Source organism: Periplaneta americana, chromosome 3 (genome assembly GCF_040183065.1).
Source record: "Periplaneta americana isolate PAMFEO1 chromosome 3, P.americana_PAMFEO1_priV1, whole genome shotgun sequence".
NCBI lineage: Eukaryota > Metazoa > Arthropoda > Insecta > Blattodea > Blattidae > Periplaneta > Periplaneta americana.
In genome coordinates, this window is record NC_091119.1 from 94559916 (window position 1) to 94583713 (window position 23798).

The 23798-nt window shown below is 36.2% G+C and overlaps 1 protein-coding gene across 4 annotated transcripts in view; it reads left to right on the forward strand.

Annotated features, from left to right (window-relative positions):
• The window catches only part of LOC138696255 (U2 small nuclear ribonucleoprotein auxiliary factor 35 kDa subunit-related protein 2-like), a 213045-nt gene that overhangs the window by 18838 nt on the left and 170409 nt on the right, over positions 1-23798 (forward strand). For all 4 annotated transcript variants that reach the window (XM_069820944.1, XM_069820945.1, XM_069820946.1 and 1 more), the window contains exons 8-10: positions 7691-7917; positions 15866-16049; positions 20529-20720. In XM_069820944.1, coding sequence (XP_069677045.1) covers positions 7691-7917; positions 15866-16049; positions 20529-20718 — 601 coding nt within the window. In that variant the 3' untranslated portion in view covers positions 20719-20720. The remainder of the gene's footprint in view (positions 1-7690; positions 7918-15865; positions 16050-20528; positions 20721-23798) is intronic.

Sequence of the window (23798 nt, forward strand, 5' to 3'; positions counted from 1 at the left end):
CTGTACATCAAAGACATTTACAATATGTACTGTACTTAATTCTTTCGAGAAAAAAAAAAGTCATTTATAGTTGTTTGCCGTGTGCGTGTGCTCCAAGTCCTATGTTTACCACACTTCAGTTTCCTGCGATTACATCTTCCCAACAGTGCAGCTATAGTGATTGAGTCGCGATTTTTTTTTTTACTGTCCTTAATGTCGATGATGGGATTCCTAATGCATCAGAGAGTTGTTTCTGAGTAAGAGTACTGTTCTCATCGTACTTTCGTAAGATTTTCAATTTTTTCGACACAGAAAGTGCTTTTTGTTTAAGTCATTGTAATCACATTCACAGACACTTCAATACACTAAAGGACAACAAACTGGCCAGCAAAAATTTCTAGAATTTTATTACGGCCAAGTGGGGAATGCTGTTTGAGAGAGAGGGTTAGCAAGAGGGTGAGGTATTGTAATTGTATGTAGGCTTTAACCATGCAGATAAGGAGTCGAATAAGAGAGCATAACAAGAGGGTGGGGTATACTAAGGTATGAAGTATGAAGGTTTAAATGCGCAGGTAAAGGGTCGAATATCAATACTTTTCAGGTTAATGGCACCAGTGAGTTCAATGACCAAGATATTTCATTGCTGTTACAGTACATTGCTGAAAATTACATCGAAAATATTCCACAAAATCAGCGTATTATGCGGGACTTGAGTGCAAAAAACGGGGTATTTTATAAAGGCATTATATATGAAATGTACAGGGACCAGACAAGAAAAGCATATTACACGGGATAGCATAATAAGCGGGCGCATCTTATCAAGGTTTTACTTTACTAGAAATTGTATTACCAAATTGTAAGTCCACACCTGTGGAGTAACGGTCAACAGTCTGGCCGTGAAACCAGGTGGCCCAGGTTCGAATCCTGGTCGGGCAAGTTACCTGGTTGAGGTTTTTTCCAGAGTTTTCCCTTAACCCAATACGAGCAAATGCTGGGTAACTCTCGGTGCTGGACCCTGGACTCATTTCACCGGCATTATCACCTTCATTTCATTCAGATGCTAAGTAACCTGAGATGTTGATACAGTGTCGTAAAAAATAACCAAACTATAAAAAATTGATACGTAGTACATTGCAGTATGAAATAGGGCTACACATTTTGTTCTCAGTTATAGAAAGAAAAATAGTTATGGATGAATTCTTTTATTGAATATTATGCACTTCTTGAAATTTTCTATACTTGAGTAGTAGTTGAGAATTGTTTTATCATCAGGCGCTCTCAACCTGGTGCTCACAAGCACCATGGTGTTCTTTTAATGACATTTGGTGCTCATAAGCACAAACTCTCTTGGGGTCCTTTTTTCAAATCAAACTTTGTTGTATGAGACAGAACAAATAGCATTCCTATCCATCCATCCATCCATTATAATATATTACAGACCTAATAGACCTTCTCATATTTCACATGGTGATAAGCTCTTTCAATTCAATGTGGATTTAATCAGAAAAATCAAGATTATTCAAGAGAATAATATGATTCCTCGTGTGGAACTTCAATTGATAGATATCCAGGCCTCCTTAGTGCTAAAATATTTGTTTTAAAAGGAAAAATGCATAGCCTTTGAGGAGCAGAAGATACAATCATGCTCCAAATACTGCGGAATGTTTTTTCAAATGTCTGGCTATGTTCGAAACAACCTACCTATGTAAAAAAAATTTCTAGCTTATGAAATACCTCAATCACGATCACAATTAACTAATTCACATCTGCAGGACTGTTTACATGTAGCCTCAAGCGACCTCTCCTTGGACATCACTAAAATTGTAAGTAACATTCAAGTTCAAGATTATCATTACCCTGCTTGAGTGTATTAAAATTGTATTTGTTTCTTTATTTAGTTTATTTATTCATATAGGCCTAATCAAAACATATTCTATTTCAGTATCATAATCTTTAAAAGGTTGAGAACTCCTGGCATATATAGTAATATGTCCATTGTGTGAAGATGGTAGTTCGTTAACATAAATTATAAACAAGAGGGTCCCAAGATCTATCCCTCGGGTGGGCCTACACCAAATTTAATTTTCCTCTTATCTGACTGAATAGACGGTTCTTAATTTTATTCACTGTTTTCAAATTAATGGATTTGTACCATTTATAATGTACTGGTTAGATAGGACTGAATTAATTTAAATGGTATGTTGGTATGTCTCTAACATCACAAGTATGTAAAATGGTTTGTTCAGTAAAAGTATGATCTAATATACAATAAAAAACTGTGAATAGGCCCATAAAACAAAAGTTGTTGCTATTTATTATTATTATTATTATTATTATTATTATTATGCAGTTGAAAATATCGTAATGATATGATAGCCTATTATTATTTTATGTGCATTTCTTAAATATCTGTTTCAATTTGACTGGATACTAAATATGGTAGGCCTACTCCAATGTTTGCACACCACAGACATTATTACAAAACTATCAATCTAAAATGAAAGTAAAACCCTCATTCTTGAAAACATATATACTGATGTGCAGTAAAGAGAGCACTGATTCAGACCGCTTCAGACGTTAACTCAATTTTATGCTTATATTGGGGCCAAGATGGACATGTGCAGTAAAGAGAGCCGAGGGTGAGATTTATCCACTCGTCATTGCCACAGCCTGGGCCGTCAGTGTTGCCACATTAGAAAGTTCGCACGAACTTTCATGTTCAGTGAATATTCGAACCTAAAATCAATGTATTATTTGTGTTGTATGATGTGTTTTCATAAAGAAAATTCACATAGTTTTTATGTTTATTTAGTTATAGTCAGGTGATTGAGAAATAAGGTTCACATGCTGAAATTTCAATAGTTGGTATTATAAAATACGAATAGGTAATTTTTTAAATTATGTATTTAATTATCCGGCAAAATCTCGTATCTGGAACTGGTATGGTTCCTATGGTGCTGGTTAAAAGGTATTCTACTATATCGACAGTGTTTAGGTAAAAGGGTTTAACCCTCATTTTTTAAATGTGACTTCTTTTTTCTGTAACTAATGTAATTGGTTAAAATTTAATTACAAAACGTGAAGATATGTTTTTTGACGATTGTTTACATTCCTTCATAAAAAGTAACTAAAAATAATGTGTTAAAATTTAATTATAGCTGTTTCTGAAAAAAAAAAAAAAAAAAAAAAAAGTAGGATAAGCCTACCTGAAGACATTAGAATTGAACTTCAAATGAAAATCTGCTGCATTATAAATTATAATTATACAATATTTCGAAAATTTGTTACGTGCTCCTCCACTTCTGTTTAATTCAAAGAAATAAAATATTCAGTGTATATATCTCTGTTCTCTATGATTCCTCATAACATGTTTGCAGAAAATCATCTTGCATAGAAACTTTACATCATTGTTGGCACTTGCACAAGTTAAAATATTATAAGTACACAAATAAATCAGACATTGATCTATGAAACATCTAATCTATTCAAAACTCTATGATGCGCGATAAAAACGGCATAAGTCATGAATTGTAAATTTTCAGTAGAGTAAAAGCCAAGTTTGAAATCAGGACCAGTCTATAATTATTATTCATGTTGTTTTTATCTCGTGATTTATAAATGGAATGACTATTGTATTCTTTAAATTATTTGGATAACTGCCTTGAGATAAACATACTTACTTATGGCTTTTAAGTAACCCGGAAGTTCATTGCCACCCTCACATAAGCTTGCCATTGGTCCCTAAGCTGAGCAAGATTAATCCAGTCCCTACCTTCATATCCCACCTCGCTCAAATCCATTTTAATATTATCCTCCCATCTACGTCTCGGCCTCCCCAAAGGTTTTATTCCCTCTGACCTCCCAACTAACACTCTATATGCATTTCTGGATTCACCCATCAGTCCAGAGTTAGGCTTTGACTATAACCAGGTGTTGATTAAAAAAAAAGGTTGTTAACCCTTTGCAGCACAAATTAATTTTTTATGTTTTTCATATCATGGATCATAACAAAGCTTCGATCAATTTTTTCAACATTTTAACTCTGCACACAATTTTAAAAACACCCATGGCACCTCTATGTATACTCAAGAGGTGGTTTCTTGGTGGAATATCTGTGCCATAAAATTTAGAAAGAAAGAAACCAGTGGTTCTTCTGAATAACCACTATGCTGCAAAGGGTTAACGGAACATTTTGAGTTTCGTAAATTTTAAAGGCGTTTCTTACAATCTACGTATTTTGAGGATCCACAAGTGCATTACGGGGTGCCTCGGCACTTGCCATAGCTTTGTCTATGATCGATGGGGCAAAATAATAAATGTTCTGGTCTGTTGTTGTGTGACAATAATCTGTACTAATTTAGTTGAATAAAATAAGTAACTACTCAGTATTACTTATTAATAATGTAGGAATACTTCTCACTCGTGTCATTCCATATTTAACATTTTTAATACATTTGAGTACCTTCTTGGTAGGCCCTTTAACTACTCGGTATTACCATAGTCTAGTATATACAGTCACGAAGCTCAATACGTAGTAAATATGCATCCATAGATAGTTGCTAACCACTAGGATCGCTACTATCGCCTCATTACAGACAATGCGAAATAGTACCTGCACAGTCTATTGTTTCTAGTACCCTCATAAACTCAAGCTTCGTGACTGTACTGTTATTGCAAGTTATCTTGAACTTCCTGAGCGGGGACAGAGGGGCAGAGGGAAGGAAGCGCGTAACATGGGTGGAGCCAACTGAGTTGTTTGCGCATGCTCCACATCATAATCTCTTGTCAAGAAACATAGAGCTGTTTCCTTCACTGCATACCAGTAGTGTTAACATGGAGCAGCAACCACAGGGTAGTAAATATGATGAAATCACACCACCACGGAGAAAAAGTAACGCTGTTATCCACAGCGGAGAAAGAGAAATTATCGCAAATATAATTAAGTGTTGCGAGGAAGAAAAATTAAACAAATGTTTGCTGGAACCTCTTGATAAGGAATATGAGAAAGCGGCTAAATACTCTGGCAAAAGTATTAGTTCCATGAAGAGAATTAAGAAGTATATTGAATTACAATCAAATGAACCTCACATTACTCCGAGAAAGAATAGGTATGTAATGTTTAGAAATTATTGCTGTAATAGTTATGTACAATAGTGTGTGCACTATGAGCGACATAATGAATGACTGTTGTAAGATATTATTTTGTTATAGTTCTGCAAAACATATTATTCCATTCCAGAATTATGACTTGTGTAAAGTTGAAGTGGACGACTTCGATCAACATGTAATTCGGGATACAATCGAAGAATTCTATCATGTTCAGAAAGTAGTACCTACGATTAAGAAAATAATTTCGAATGGATGCCATTGACGAAATAATAGTTAATTTTGGACCAAGCCTTTAAGACTATGACGATGATGGCAGCAATGATAGGGATATGGATTGTGTATAATTGTAAATTAATGTAAATTCAAATAATAAGCCTGTAAAATATTGTTATAAGAATATATACGTATCAGCTATAGGTGTAAGTCATGTAGGCCAATATAATGTACAGAAATAGCTGTAGTAACTCCGCCATTGCCGGTCCCCAGCTCGGATGAGAGAGGAGGAGTGTACACACGATTATATATATATTTTTTTTAGTAGGTTCTTTTACGACGCTTTATCTGAATGAGATGAAGGTGATAATGCCGGTGAAATGAGTCCGGGGTCCAACACCGTAAGTTACCCAGCATTTGCTCATATTGGGTTGAGGGAAAACCCCGGAAAAAACCTCAACCAGGTAACTTGTCCCGACCGGGAATCGAACCCGGGCCACCTGGTTTCGCGGCTAGACGTGCTAACCGTTACTCCACAGGCGTGGACACGATTATATTTAAATACTTACTCATTACAGGTTAAGTAAAACCTGATATGAAACCATCTTCTCCTCTCAAAACCAGAGTGTCGTGAGATGATGATGTCTGTAGTGAACCAAGTTCTTTTATAGTAGAGAGCCGTAAAGTGAAAGAACCAACGTTTTCTGAAAAGAGTCACGTTACCTGAGGGAGGGGCATCCTTGCCGTTGATGAGTACATGCCGTACCGAGCAGCTCGAAAGACAGACTTAGGGGATGTAAGGTTCAAGATAACTTGCAATAACAGTATACTGTATACTAGACTATGGTATTACTGTACAGTCTATACAAAACTAGAAAGATACTGACAGTTCAGCGTCTTCAAGGCGTCACCATGGTAACTGCTCAAACCAGCCAACCAGAGTCCATGGCGACAGGTCGGCGTTGCCGACTGTTTCACTGCGAGCACGTAGTAATATCAGATGTTTTGTTCGGAGGAGTTTAATCGGTTACTGTGTCACAGAAAGTATTAGTATTCTGTCGTGGCTATTGTTTTCGTAATAATTCCGGCGGATTGTGTATTTATATTACCGACTACGTTAAAAAAGATGCGAATTTCGGTACAAGATGAGGAATCTTCTACGACAGTGTTTCTTTTCTGCAGACTATCGTAAAGAATTAAGGTTTTAAATATGAAAAAAAAAATCAATGGGCGCAATATGTTCATAGACAGAACTGACACTATCTTTGTTGTTTCTCATGGTTCTGTAAAACAAATTTTTACTTAAGTACCTCGTAAAGTCAATATAGGCCTATTGTCTGCGTGAATTATTTTTTTAAATCACTGTCCATATTTTAAGTAACGTAACTTCATTTGGCGATATGATTGCAGAAGAATTAATTTATTATTCACCTTGTAGGATCGTCAGAAGTAAGATCACTATCATCTTTCGCCCTGTTTAAATCATCGAGCTAAAATTAAATAGGCCTAATTGATTCGCATCATTATTACTTATATTGATATCTGAAAGGCCTGGCTCAGATAAACCACACGCCCCTCTATTCTGTTCGCCACATTATGACACTCAGATTTATGTAGGCCTAACATATCTCCACAAGCATTCTGTAGAGCTAAACACTGTATCTTTCCTTTCTAACTTCAAATTTACTGCATGAAATCTTGATTACGGTTTATATCACATATCGTTTGCACACTATTCACTCTTTTATACTAATAATAATAATAATAATAATAATAATAATAATAATAATAATACAGTAATAATAATAGACTAATAATAGCTCGATAGATATTACAGGTATCCATTATATCAACATTATTATTATTATTATTATTATTATTATTATTATTATTATTATTATTATTATTATATTTGTCTAGCCAAATTTACTAGTTCGCGTCAGCTGCTCAGTTCTGACACTGCAGACAGGCGGCACAATCAGCCGTAACACACAACTTCAGAACGTCGCTCCCTTCCTGCATATGTGAGAAAGAACTGTCATTGCCTTTCCAGTTTTGTATAGACTGTAGAAATACTTTGCAGTAATGTTAAATTTTTAATAAAGCTGAATAGTTACTCTGTACTACTTATGATAAAATACTTCTCACTTCATATAATTTCATTTTTTAAGTTCTGATGTGGACTTAAATGACAGTATATAAATAGAGGAGAATTACCTTGTGTAAAAGTATATTACCATCTTCAGAAGTGGCAAACGTTAGTAGTATAAGAAACGTATATGCAATTTATATACATTACATCTCTTAATTATAATACACTTTCGTCTTTAATCTCTTACTTTTAACTATCAGCTACAAAGTAATAATGATAGTTTGTATGGTATTGCAGGGAGTTCTATGATGATGTACTGCCTGAGTTAGAGCAGTTTGGATGGGTGGTACAGTTTAAGGTGTGTTGCAACTTCGAGCCGCATCTCCGGGGCAATGTGTATGTTGAGTACTCGAATACCCAGGATGCTGTGGCAGCTTACCAGAAGTTGCAAGGTCGATGGTATGGTGGACGGCAGCTGAACGTTGAATTCACTTCCATCTCCTCATGGAAGTCTGCCCTCTGTGGTAGGTAATGTGAGCGTAGAATAGGTGAATTAAAGCAGAAGATTATATGATTATATGATTGAAATATTATTACATAAAGGCTACACATTGGACCTTAGCCAGAAGGGGCCAGATTTTGATGAGTCCAGCTTGAAAAAATTGTTGCTGTCCCAGAAAAATTCGTCTTATTATTAATATTGTTACTGTTGTTGTTTCGTCGTCATTGCCACTCCCACCACCGCCACCACCATTCCCTTTACCTGAAATAGAAACAATCTAAATACAACTTCGACCTCCTAGGGGCAATCTGCCTTCTTGGCAGTCAACAATGAACTTAATTAGCTTGTGATGTAAACACATTTTATTGCATGTGGTTAGCAGAGTTGGATATCTAGGGCAAGGTTTTGTATTAGTAAATTCTGGTAGTTTATACTGGGTGTTCATTTCAAAGTGTGTCATGATGTCACTGTTGTTGGGTCACCGATTTGAAGCGAGTTTCAGCTTATATGTTAGAGAAGTTGCCTATTATTTAAGGCGTTCTTCAATCTGAACTTGAGAACGTGTACGGTATAACTTGAACGTCGTAGCAACAGATGGCGGTCTGTACAGTCTGTGTGCTACCATAACCTCTTTCGAACTGTGTTTTGTGCCGGCAAGTCGTACGCAGGGTATTTGTTATCATCGGTTGCGTACGGTAACATTCCACAACACAAATCAAATGCTCTGTGTCCATGTTGACCGTCGAAGTTAATGTCAACAAATACGTAAGTAATCGTCTTAACCCTCTCCCCATATCCCGACAGTACGTATTTCCAAACAGTTCACATTCCTGCCACTACCGGCGTTACCGTACGTATCGGTACATACTCTTCAGAATGAACGCTGTACTTGCTAGCCAACTTCTCTGCCTCTTAGATTATACACCTGAGCTGCGGAAGTGTAGGAAGATTGAATTCTCTAGGCTCATCAGCTAGCCACATGACGGCATACAGCGAGCCAAGACACATTTTGAACTGAACACCCAGTAGTAGTATTTCAGCATTTGCTTATTAGAATGACTATAAACATGGTTGATGTTTTGACGAAATTTGCTAGCAACGAAATTGAATACTACATTTATTTTGAGTTAATAATAATAATAATAATAATAATAATAATAATCCGTGGCGCTACAGCCCGTGAAGGGCCTAGACCGACCAGCCGGCTGCTGGCCTCACGCCCACATGCCGAAGCAGAGGTGGACGATCATCCAACCAGAATGGAGGTATCGTGTGGTTAGCACGATGATCCCCCCAGCCGTTATAGCTGGCATTCGCAACCGGATTTCGCTACCTATGGTAGCTCCCCAAGGGCATCACGATGCTGGGTGGGCACCGGTCCCATACAATGGCCGAAATTTCGTGAGAAAATTTCTTCTCCCACGAGGACTCGAACCAGCGCACATTCCGTAACGCGAGTCCTAGGCAGGATGCCTTAGACCGTGACGCCACTGCGCGGGACTTTATTTTGAGTTAGTAGCCACAAAATAAGAAGACATATGAATTTAACCAATGCTCTGTGCTGTTGTCAGCTGCTGTTGGAGAGCAAAATGGAGGGAAGACACATAACAGCATATTACATGTATTACGGGCATAGGTTAACACTAAAATAACATATATCGGACATAAAGTTTTCTACAATGAATTTATATTACAGTTTCTATTAAATATAGTACAGTACCCAATATTAAAATAATGCCAATATACAGTGGGTGACCAAATTATTATGATCACAAGACCAGATTTAACTGTTTCATAACTTGACAAAAAAATATATATTTAAAGCGACATATGTAACCATTTTATAATTTGTAACCTTCTAATTTTTGTTGTCGTCCGTGGTTATCATTTTAGTTATTATATCTGATGTTTGTGGGTTCAAACCTGGCCAAGAGCGATGAATTTTAAAAGGCAATAATGTCTTTAGCATTCAGTTATTGATTTTTGGTATGTAAAAGAACTATGCTCTGTTAAAGGGCTCTAGATAAAATATACAGTATAAGTAATTCGTGCAAGTTGAATTTCGATACTAACCTCTGTAATTGAATGTGTTGTTAAATAAATTACTAATACTGCTACTGCTCCTTCAGTAAAAATTCGTTATTTCGAAATCGATTAGTTCCGAGGTTCAGAGTAGCACATATTTCAAAGAACTCGTTATTCCCCGGTTTATATAAGGGAATTTATATGCTTCAAAATGTGGTTATTTCGAAATACAGTTAATTTGTTTTACAAATGTGTATGAGGGCCCATTCAAAAGATACAACTTTTTAATTCGAAATCATGAAATACGTCATTGTTACGTTTCTTATTTAAATAAATGAAACCTCATTGGTTACTGTAATAAAATTTTATTTGATATTTTTGACATGGGACTATGGAAACATTTGGAAAAGTAATCTCGAGTTTACTGTGCATGTTCGGAAATTCACAGTTTTCATTATCTATGTTCATAATCAATTACTGAAGAGTTGAATCTTAGTTATCAGCAGGGAAAGGATTTATATGTAAATACATATTTACTTATAAAGCTAATATAATTTATATTTTGCATTATCTTTATGTTTCACAATGTGTAGGGTTGAAAAATCCTACTTTTATTTTCCATATTTTTCCATATTTTAGAGTTTAGTACATATTTTCGTTAATTTCCATATATTTTCCATATTTCATATAAAACAGTCCATATTATATTAGGTTTAACAATAAAACAAAACAAAATTCCATTAACTTTTAAAAATACATTTCAACAATAGAGATTTCAACACATGTTCAGTAATCCCTTTAACATCAGAGTTATTTGAAAATTAGCAGTCCTATCAACAATGGGAAAGTAAGTTACAAAACTGTATTAATTTAATTTAAAATTTTTAACAGACTTCAGTTGTGCAGCTCAACAGTTAAATGCCAGTCAGAGTACACATAGGTTCAGTTTTGTAAATCATACTATAAAGACGGTAAATATGCCAAAAGTACGTCATTCAGTCAATTTAAAATCAAAACTAACAAGTTACATTTCAGAATTTAAAGAAGATGGTTTATCAACTGACAATAAAATATTATTTTGTAATTTGTGTCAGTGTGCAGTATCATCTACACAAAAGTTCCTGGTGCAACAACACATTACAACTAGTAAACATCAGGCCAACAAACAACTAAATTCCAAGCAGAGACAATTGTTTTTAACACAACCAACAACATCGAATGTAAGATCTGAGTTTAACATCGACCTGTGCCGTTCTCTCATCTCTGCTGATATTCCTCTCTACAAACTAAAGAATAAGGTCTTCAGGGAATTCCTTGAAAAATATACTCAACATACAATCCCGGATGAGTCAACACTTAGGAAGACGTATGCTCCATCCATCTACGATGAGACAATACAGAAGATAAGAGATGAAATTAAAGATAGTTCAATTTGTGTTTCCATTGATGAGACTCCCGACAAAGAAGGTAGACTTGTTGGTAATGTAGTTATCGGTTTGTTAAGTGAACAATATTCTGAACGAATTCTTTTACATTGTGATGTTCTAGAAAAGTGCAATAACAAAACTATAGTTAAACTGTTCAACGAAGCTATGGGTATCCTGTGGCCAAAGGGTATTATGTACGATAATGTGTTATTCTTTATTAGCGATGCTGCCCCTTATATGGTCAAAGCTGGACAAGCATTATCTGTTGTATATCCTAAATTGACTCATTTTACTTGTGTGGCGCATGCATTTCATCGTGTGGCAGAAGTGGTCAGAGACAATTTCCCTAAAGTAGATTTGTTGATTTCATCAGTGAAAAAAGTATTTCTCAAAGCTCCCAGTAGAGTTAACGTGTTGAAAGAAATGTACCCTGAAATTCCATTGCCACCAAAGCCAATTTTAACTAGATGGGGTACATGGCTAGAAGCAGTTGAATATTATGCCGAACATATAGACTCTATTAACAATGTTCTCCTTGCATTGGACTCTGAAGATGCAGTCTCAATTGATACTGCGAAAACAGTTACCTGTGACATAAGTGTGAAGAATGACTTAGCTCACATTCAGCATACATTTTCATGCATCATAAAAACGCTCAAAAGTCTCCAAAATAGGCACCTTTCACTATCTGAAAGTTTTGAAATTATAAATAGTACTGTGGAACAACTGAATCGTGGTAGAGGTAAAGTTGCAGATGCAGTAAGAGCTAAGGTGGACACTGTACTTTCAAAAAACCCTGGATATGAAGAACTACAAAAGGTTGTTGCTGTGATGAGTGGTGAATCAACAGTGAAGATTAACTTGGACTTATCCCCAGCAGACATTGTGAAATTGAATTATGTACCAGTTACTTCTTGTGACGTCGAACGCTCTTTTAGTCAGTATAAATCTATCCTCAGAGACAATAGAAGAAGATTCACTTTTCAGCACTTGAAAGAAATGTTTGTAACCTATTGTTATGGTAACAGACAATAAAAATTGTGTTTTGTTGAAACTACATTGGAAGATAAGGTACGTCCATTATATTTTTTGTTTAGTTTGATTAAAATGTACCAATATTTAACGTACATAGTCATTTTTTTATAATTTTAAGTCCATATTTAATTCCATATTTTGGTAAAAATCCATATTTAATTCCATATTTTGGTAAAAATAACTACATATATATTTACATATTTCATATATTTTTAGTCCATATAAATCCGTTCCCTGGTTATCAGTGAAGTTTGTTGACTGTTTGCAGCTGTTTTTTTTTATTGAGAGCTAGAGCGAGTGAGTAGGCTACTTCTGTTTTCGTCTTGCTTCATGCACCAGTACTGAAGTGGTATTTTTACTCTTGTAGTTTTTCGTGTGTGATGAATAAAAAGCAGCATTAGTTAAACTGTATTGTGTATAAAACTCATCATTGTGTAATGGCTGGGAAGCAAAAGTATGTATCAATGGGAGCAAAAAATTTGAAATATTGTTATTAAAGACGTGAATATCTAAAATAGCATACAAAATCGTATGGAATATCCTCTCTACAATGCCACTGTAACTAAACAATAGCGATGCTATTGAAACTCAAAAGAAGTAGAAGTGGAGAAAAGAAAATGCATCAAGGGTGCTAAACATAGTGATTTGAAGGATGAACTTATGGAATGGTTTCGTCACACTGAGGCAAACAATATTCCTATTGATAGTGAAATTATGAAGACAAAGGCTAATGAACTCGCTCTTGAACTTGGGATAGAACAGCTTTGTAATGGCTGACTCCAGTGATTTAAGCAACGCCATAATATAACATGACAAGCAGTTTGTGAAAATGGTGCTCCAGTCAGTATTGACACCCTGAAAAAAAATTGCCGAACTGTTTTACCAATAATCTCTCAGTACAAAGTAAAGAATCTCTCACGTGGATGACACAGCACTGTTCTTTAATGCACAGTCTATTGGAACATTGACTGTGAGTGGTGAAAAGTGTTATAGTGGAAAATCATACAAAGATAGGATTATAGTGTTACTTTGCTGCATTGTTAATGACAGTGAGAAACTTTGTAGGCCCTACTGTCATTGTGGAAGAATTTGGGAAGCTACATTGCTTTAAAAAGTTAAAACAATGTTCATGAGATCATAAATCATCAAAAACTTCATGGATAATGGGCAAGATATTTCGAGAAAGGCTGCTAGCTAGAAAGAAAAATGGCGTGTAAAAGTTTTTGTCTAATGGCTGGTACTTCATTGTTCATCAGTCATCATTTACTCATATGAAACCAGTTGTGTAAACGAATTTAATGACGAAGTACAGATCTTACATTTTATCTCTGTCAGTTAGTCACCATTAAATTTCAAGTACCATAGCTTATCTTAGTTGTGGGTGTCAGCATATTAAAAAGCATTGCAACCTTTCTGCCATCTCCTTACATCCTCACCGCAAATGTGACGTTGCACAGAGGCAGAGATAAAATATAACATCTGTAGTTGCCCAGCATACACTGTAGAAGGTTGGTGTACGCTATATCTGCAATAAGATGAGATGATAATGGAGATTTGTTGGAATGCCACAGGGAAACTGGAGCTCCTAGAGAAAATCCCTGTGTGATGTGTAAAAGTAGAAATATTCTTCTATTAGATCACACCTCTTTTCACATTCAATGTTGCAACTGCTATATCTGCCAGACACAGCCTTTATTTCAAGGACTCTTAATGTGCTTCAAGTATGAGTTTTGGAACAGCCATTGAGATTCTTTTTGACAAAAATTTCATAAAATATTCCGTTTTCCGAAATTAGAAAATGAAATATAATGGATCCAGTGAAAAATGTAGTGATGGCTTGGATTAGTGTTGTATGCACACTTATATCATGGACTATATCGATCAGTCAGTTGTTGAGTTTATTTAAAATCTATTGTTGCTCTCACTTTTTCACAAGACAGCTGCTTGAAGAATTTATACACACTACTGGGTGTTCATTTCAAAGTGTGTCATGACGTCACTGTTGTTGGGTCACCGATTTGAAGCGAGTTTCAACTTATATGTTAGAGAAGTTGCCTATTATTTAAGGCGTTCTTCAATCTGAACTTGAGAATGTGTACGGTATAACTTGAACGTCGTAGCAACAGATGGCGGTCTGTACAGTCTGTGTGCTACCATAACCTCTTTCGAACTGTGTTTTGCGCCGGCAAGTTGTACGCAGGGTATTTGTTATCATCGGTTGCGTACGGTAACATTCCACAACACAAATCAAATGCTCTGTGTCCATGTTGACCGTCGAAGTTAATGTCAACAAATACGTAAGTAATCGTCTTAACCCTCTCCCCATATCCCGACAGTACGTATTTCCAAACAGTTCACATTCCTGCCACTACCGGCGTTACCGTACATATCGGTACGTACTCTTCAGAATGAACGCCGTACTTGCTAGCCAACTTCTCTGCCTCTTAGATTATACACCTGAGCTGCGGAAGTGTAGGAAGATTGAATTCTCTAGGCTCATCAGCTAGCCACATGACGGCATACAGCTAGCCAAGACACATTTTGAACTGAACACCCAGTATATATCTATATACATTTATGCACAGCTTTATCTTCATTTTTACTGTCACTAGTGCTGGTTTACTTAACAGATATTATTAATGAAAATTTGTATAAATGATATTAACTAAATAATACTTCCCCTAAAAAGTAAATTCTTGTTACCCCACGGTGACTGCTAAGAAAATGTTACAAGCACAACACTTCACACTAAGTTTGTTGTACTTCTAACACTGAACCAAATGAATGAACGATAGAATGAGTGGGAATACTAATCTTGATGTTCCAATACTGTTTTGTCCACGTGCATGTTAGTTCATCATCAGAGGCTGGAGAATAATAATCTTTCTGCTTATTGTGTAAGTTGATGTTATGTCCGAGTTCGTGACAAAACACTAACCTTTCGACATAGGGATTTGGCTCGTGGACAGTCAGTTGGGCTCCCAGTAAATAGCTCTCTTTGATGAAAGTACTTTCGATGTATAGTCAGTGTATTTTATGCACGCATTGAAATAAGTGACAGGAGTAATCACAGCAGGAAGCACTGTATCAGAATGAGACATACCATGCCTATATGATTGACTACAGGCCTCCATGAGAGAGACGTCCATGGTAATTCGGAATTTTTCATAGAATGGATTGAGTTATATAAATATTTTGTAATCAGAGTGCAAAGAGTTATTGCATTCAATTATCGTTGAATCTAATTGTGCTATTACTGACTTAGGATCTGCTAATCTGCCTACCCTTCCACTTCTCCTTTTCCATGAAATTTTGTGTCCAGTATTGTCATGTGCTCTCGCAAGTGCCTGGTTCTCGTAAACAGGCATATGTTTTGTGCTGTACCGGTATTCTTTTTGTAATATCTAGTGATATGTAATAAATGTAAGCATTGCTTTCATTAGTGGAATCAAATTACACAGTTTTATATCTAATATGTTGCAGGTTTATTCTTCAAGAGGCGCTGTCCAAAAGGCAGGAGTTGCAACTTTCTCCATGTCTTCTACAACCCAGGAAACGCATTTGCTGATGCAGATCATGATCGAAAGTACTCAAGACAGCAGCAAACCAATGCCAGGTCACGATCACGGTCCAACTCCCCTAGCCCCAGCAGAAAGCGTTCACACAGGTCAGTGGACAAAACCTAAAAGACAGCAGAATGCTTCTCTTTGTTTTTCTTTGCCTTCTTTTCTTGTGTGTGTCCACTTACTACTGATTCCAAGACATGTACAGGCATCTGTAGGGTCGTGATTATTCAGGGCACCTTTGATGCCAATATTTCACTAAGGAAGTTTAAAATATTTCATTCAAAAAGAAGTGACTTATATTGGGGTTTAGCTTGTAGAGTCATTTACAATTGAATGTAGCAACTGAAGTTACTTTTTATATTATAGAGGCTGTTTTTTTTATTTTGTTTACAGCAGTAATTGATCAGAATCTTTTATATAGGCCCGAAATTTGTATGACATAGGTTATACTTCTTTCTATCGAGGGAAGGAAAATTCATTAAAACTTTGCATTTTTAATAAAAATGTCCATTTCTTTTTGTTAGTTTTGAATCTTTTATACTTGGATTCAGAGACAAGTATAGTCTTGACTATCCAATTTGTGTCCCAGGATGAAATGTGAATCGAACCCTAAATCCGGCCTTGGTAATTCATTCCCCCCATTCTCCCTTTTGCATGCCTTTTCTTCTCCCACTATTAAAAAAAATTTAAACTTCTTGAGGACAGTTTTAGTTACAAATCAGTGATGTCGAACTCAAAATGAATACTGTAGCATGAAGTGACGAAAGAAATGTTATTAATAGAGTCCGAAGGTTTAGCCTCGATCTAGCCCGCCACATGGAGGAGTTAGCATTACGTCTGTTTACTGCTACGTCATGCATCAGGTACATACAGTCAACTCACAACACTCATGTATTAGGACTTGTAAAACTCCAGGCAACGCGTTCAGTCTCATACGATTTCGCATACATAATAATATGATAACTATAATTTTTCAATTAGTTCTGAAATTATCACCATTTTAGAATTACCACAGTTGCCAATGACTGGAGCTCTAAAAAAAACGTGGACCATATCTCGCATATTCTTAATGGGTTATCTAACGGACCCCTGAGCACGAGTTCTACTCTTTCAGGGGCGAGCTAAAGTTTCTCTGTATATTTTATATTTTATGTTACAATTATTAGCAAAATAATAAATAAATAAAAAATAAAATAAAATTGTCACAAACCTAAAACATAAATTTGTTACATAGGTACTCAGGAACAATAAGATTGTGGGAATACAGTAATGTCTGTTATAATACGAGATAATATGTTCACTGCTTCAAGAGATGCAAACCTGCAGGGATATAATTTGTGTGAAAGTGACTTCCATTACTTTAGACATGCTTCTATTACATCCTGTGATATGGAACGCTCCATTCCATGATATAAATCCTGTCTGCACTTGTGGCGAACAAGGTCACAATTGGGGATTTTCTCGCCTTATTAGGCATTTCATCAACATTTCTCCATTCTGTCATAAAATCCAAAGAGAAAGAAGACTGAGTCACTTTCGGGAACAAAGATGTAGCACACCTTGTCGAAGGACATTCGTTGCCTTCGTCAAAAAAAAACTTGATAGGGTTTGCCAGAGAATGTAGATATTCCATTATTTAATTTACTTTGTGCCTGAAAATGTAGATAATTATTATTGTAACCTATGTCAGAGGATGCAGATATTATCATTAGTTTATTTTGTGCCATGAGAGCAGATTTGTTTTTTTAAACGGGCAGTATTAGAGTGTGTCTGCACTTTGTTCATCTCAAGTTACAAAATAAATAACATTAAAATGTGTAACACTGTTTTCTCTTTGTTTCTTGGACTTTGACCCTTTCATAAGTAGCCAGGTAGTACTTACATTATTCTCCAGGTTTATGAACAAAGAACTTTCCCCTTCATCCATGCATTCTCCTTACAAAATAAAGAAGAAAAAATGAAAATAAGGTAATATTATATAAAATTTTACAATTCAGATTAATGCTTTTTTTCAATAATTAAAACTAAAAGACAGTTTTATGTTGTTTTCTAATGCCAGGCGTTTGACAATAAAGTCATTTGACCTCTTGCACTCCAATATTTTTTTTAATGCGATTCCTACAAGTTCTTGCAGCACTTTCAGACTTTTCCATTTGCATGCCTCAATTGAAAAATGTAAATAATGTAATTACAATGTTTGTACGCCATCTAGGGATACTGTACATGTTTCCTTTCAACAAAATAATGTTTGTTTTCCATAAAATTGTAACCATGCTAATATTACTGTTCGTTTACATAATTTAAATGTTAGTTCACTTGTGCAACTGCTATTGTATGTATGTTCTGTGAACGACAGTATTGTAATTTTTACTTCAAACAAGACTCCCGTCAACAATGGGATTTCCACTCCACACAGCAACACAGTATTCGTTACTGCACTCCACAGACGACCATGACAATTTACTTGGATTATTGAGAACAACAATGAACTGTTAATCTTAACTAATGTTCATGAAGCACTATTTACAAAACAGAACTGTCAGTTCTCAGTTCACAGTTCGTTTGCCTTGGCTAGTTCTTCTAGCTCAGTCACTCGAGTTCACAGTATCTCGAACCCCAGACCTTCAGTGACAGTCCACTGCACTCGAACTCAGGACTTTGGACGCTCACACAGCTGCGGACACACTCAAGTCGAACTCCGGTCTCGAAGCTGGCTTCACTGCTACACAAGACTGGCTGGCTTGCTATCCAACGACTACAACAACAACAACTGCTCACTTGCGTCTCTTCCTTTATAACCAAACCATAATTTCGGGAAAGTACAATGTTCGAGATTTCTACTTCTGCAGACTTCTGTACTCGCTGCTTCTTCCTGGACGATTCTGTTCGGGAGGGTTCGTCCCCCCCCCCTTCACCTCACACAGGGAAGCACCACTAGCTTTGTGTCCCCCCTTTGCCTCGCGCCGCAGTGCACCTCCCCTTGCCCTCTCGGCATGCAGATGTTCCCCTTACGTCCGCCACACCAAAGTGACCAACGTTTCGTCTCCCGCGCACCCTGTCGGACATGCGTTCGAATCCCGACGCAGCTGTCACAATATGTTCAATAACATTGTTTGTTTATTACCAGTATAGTGCCTTCATTAATCATAATATTATTACTCGCGAACAAATTCTAGCAGATTAACCAGGTTGCCTGGAACTTGAGGCCCTCCTAATACACGAGTGTTGTGAGTTGACTGTATGAACCTGATGTATGGAGTAGCAGTAAAAAAACGTAATGCTACCTCCTCCTCCACGTGGCGAGCTAGATCATGTTCTATTAATAACATTTCATTGATTAAAGTTCACGTTAACACTTTGTTAAAAACATAAAATTGCTTAGTCACACGTTAAAAAGTGTTAAAAGGTATATACCTTTTTAAAAAATTTTAACACTTTTTAACGTGTGACTAAGCAATTTTATGTTTTTAATAACATTTCTTTTGTCACTTCATGCTACAGTATTCATGTTGAGTTTTGTAAGTCCAAAAAGAGAAGTGTAGGGTCTTCCAGGGTATTACATTTTTGAAATGAAATAAATTGTATAAATGAAAGAGTTTATTTATTTAATTACTATTATTTTTGAATCACACTTAATGCCATTATATATGGGAGAGAATGTCAATTAAATGGCTGCTGTGGTTTCGTTGGGTTGTGCATGTAACAGACAAACATAAACCAGGCTCACTTTCACGAATAACGCACGTGATATTGTTCCTTAGGTCATTAACTGTTTCTGGCTAGTTGGCATGAACCCATTATGTAACATAACCCCATAAGAAGTAATCCAGTGGCATTATATCACATGATCTTGGATGTCAGTTAACATCACCACCACACGAAATGATGAAGCCTCTGAACTTCTCCCTCAAAAGGTCGACTGTTTCGTGAGCAGTATGACACAGTGCCATCTTGTTTAAACGAGACGTTTCTGAGATCCATATCTTCCAATTGAGGCTAAAAATAGTCCCTTATCATAGTCCGGTATCTTACACTCACCATACACTTCACGTAATGCAAGGAATGCTTGGCAAATGGATGACTTTTTTTAATAATATATTTTAATGATTTCTACACATTGAGAAATAGTGTAATGTTCCATGATTATTTGTTAACAACAACTGTAATCGTGGGAAAAATGTGACTGCTATAATGTCATGAATACATGAGCTGTTATGTGTTAAAAGTAGGACACTTATTGGAAGATCCTATACATTTCAGTAGTGTGCTTATGACAATGCAGAATTTGCTCCTGTTGTAGTTTAGTCAACTGTCCGAAGACAGGTCTGGACCCCACAAATGACACCAACAAGGCATCACTCATGAGTCAACTGGGCCAGGTTAGGGTGGCCAGTTCCTTTTCTCCTCCATTGCATACATCGCTGACTAGCTACATATTATGCAAACAATTGCTCTTCCTCTGACACATACCATCAAGTGAGATGTACTGGTGGTAGATGTACATATCAGCCAGCACCTCAATCAGAAGTTTTCATGTTATTCTGTTTATTAAATTTCATATGTGAAAACCTTTATTGCAGAGGTCACTGGCGGTGGTCTGAATCTCCTGAGCCATCCCCCAGTAAAGCAAATGGAGACTATAGACACAGTAGGACTCGTAGGAGCCGTCAAAAACATCGATCTCCAGTCAAGAGGAAGAGAAGCCGCAGCAGGAGCCGCAGTTCAAGAAAGGAGCAGAGAAAGAAAGCTTCTTCATCAAGATCAAAGTGAAGGTAAGTTCTCATTATATGATTGGAATGCTGTGTTTCATTATAATTCTCTCCCAAAATCGTAGGTTTCAAAATCAGACTGAGATTATATGAGGGCTATTTATAAAGTAACTTCCATTTTCATAAAGAGCAAGTAGTAATCAGCATAGCGACGCCATCTTTGCAGTGAATGTTGCGTGATTCAGTTTGCTTTGAGCAGTGACATGGAGTACATTTTGTGGCTGTTACTTGCAGTGGTATGTGTGTTCAAAATGTATGCTGTAATTGAGAATCCTGCCAGCTATGAGAGATACTCACTGATACAATTTCTTGTAGCGAAAACTGTAAAGCAGCTAAAATCCATCATGTTGCTCTCTGTTTTTTTTTTTTTTTTGTATGACAATGCTCACCTGCATACTGCGCATCATACTGTGTCTGAACTGCAAAAGTTCAACTAGGAAGTGTTTGGTCACCCTCCATATAGGCCTGATTTGGCACCTAGTGATTACCATCTTTTCATGCATATGAAGAAATAGCTTGCATTGCAGTGCTTTGATGATGACGAAAGTTGCAGTCCAGCATCATAGGTTGGCTTCAGTCACAGGCGGGAAATTCTTATGACTACAGTAGCCTATTCAAAAGCTTGTTAAACACTAAATGACGACGCAGTTAATAAGTGTCGTCAAATGAAATCAGTTTTAAAAGATATGTGTTCTGCTTGTTCAGCATTTAAGCTGGATGCCGAACTTGCTAAAGCATTACATTCCTTCATGAACTCTGGAACTTAACAACCAGTATATGATTTGTTTCTTCTCATGTAAAATATCGTTCTGTGTATTGATTTGTATACAAACTTTATATTATAATGTTTCATTATAGTCGAAATACGAGTAGTAAGATTTCATTAGTACTTGGTTTGTCATATGACATACAAATCTCATGTAAGACATTTTTAAGAACTTAATTTAGCCTGGCTTTAGTACTTCTTCATTTTTTCTGCTGCACATTTCTGACTTGCTCTTTTTTGTATAACTCAAAATCTTTATTATGCAATCTTTAACATAGTACCAAGTATGTATGGCTTTGCACCATGCTCCTAGATATAGAAACATCAACTATTTCACAGCTAACTGCCAGTTCTGTCAGCACTAAAGACAGGAAAAAAGGGACCTACTCATTGAATCCATTACTAAGAGCAGCTCTTCAGATCCAAATGAACTGATACGTTCCTCTTTCGTTGCCTCTCCTGATGATGGATCCAGTAAGTAGATCCAAAATTAAATAGTTTCAACATTTATGACATGGTGTACAAGGCCAAAAATCACCTACTACTTTGAACATTGTGAAATACTGAATAATGTTTTATGTTTATTCACGTAAGAATAGAATACTGACTGTAGCACAGTGGCGGACGGTGGGTTCAAAACTTGGGGAGGCCAGCACGTGATGAAGGGTTACAAATAAAAACTATTTAAAAATACATATATCGGTACTCACATTACTTGAACAGCAAATTCACTCGACGATCCTTCTTCTTTGCAAAGCGATCGATCAGGTCATCATTCCATGTGGGTCGACTCTGAAGTTTGTGGAGGATCCCCTTTTCAGTAGATATACATGCCATGGAGTTTCTCAAAAAAGTTTTTACGTGATTCAAACACGAAAAACTCCTTTCCATGGAAGCACTTGTGGAAGGAATTGTGGCTATAAGATAGAAAAGTTTAAAGGTATTGGGAAGAATTTCACTTGTTTCACTTTCAATCATCTTCTTTATCAGTTCGCTCAAACTCTTGCCATGGAATGTCTCCTTGTGCAATGGAGAAAACACAGTTTGAAGCTCAACACGCAATTTCACACTATCAAAATAAGTTTCATAATTCTGAAATAATGAATTTAGTGCTTTAGTAGGGAAATGCTGACTGTAAATTGAAAATCGAGTATTGTCACCTAATTCAAGAAATTTCAGTTTCTCATAATTTTGAAATCTTGATTCCAATTGTGTTAAAATATTGTCCAAAATTTCGAAGTACAGTTGCTTATACTTGTAAGGAGCACATTCTTCCATTAATTCATTTCTTCTGAAAGAAGTCAATGAATCTGACCTGGTAGCAGTTCCAGCAGCCTCCATGAATACACTGTATTGCTGATCACTCCTTAAATTTCTTATGTACAAGACACAATCTGAAATTGCATTGATACACATCCGAATATCATTTGTTTTCTTCTGAAGAATATTAAATAATAACTCAGTTTTATTAAATATTTCTTGGAAAGTCAAGAGAAGAAAAACAAAATTGAAATCACATAGGTTGTTTATAAATCCTTGTGCTTCCCTTGCTGAATTACCGTTTGAATCCAGGAAATCTATTATTTCATTGAAAGCTTCGATTAGTTTTACCCTTTTTGTGTGCACTGCAGAAATGAGTTTGGTATTAGAATTCCACCTGACATCACTGCTTGTAGGCATACGTTGTTCCACAATTCTGTCGAGAATAGCAGTACGCTTTGAGGACCGATTAAAAAAGTCAGGTATTCCATGAAGTGTCGAGAAAAAAATTTTCACACACTTAATTTTAGAACAACTCTGTTGTAAAACTAAATTCAATCTGTGTGCAAAACAGTGAGTAAATAAAGCTTGTGGAGCAAGCTCATTAACTTTAGCTTTCAAGCCATTCAAATCACCTGCCATAACACTTGCGCCATCATAGGTTTGAGCCACTAATTTACTTTGAACATCGTATTTCTGAAAAACATTACACAGTACATTACACAAGCCTTCAGCATTTCTGCTTTCACTAACATCATGAAAACCAAGGAAAAAATTTGAATATCACCATCTGTGTCAACTAGCCTAACAGCGATAGAACACTGAGATATTTCAGTGATGTCAGTCGTCTCGTCAACAATACAGGCAAAGAAAGGGGCCTCATTAATTCTTTTTCCAATGAAATCTTGTATTTCTTCTTCAGTGCACTCAATGAGTTCATTCTGAATTGTTTTCGATACCCCTCTAAAGTATCCCATATTCTCCCAATGTTTTTTTTAATGCCACATCCCTACTTAGAACTAGAAGAAACATAGTTTTAAAATTTCCAGGATTTA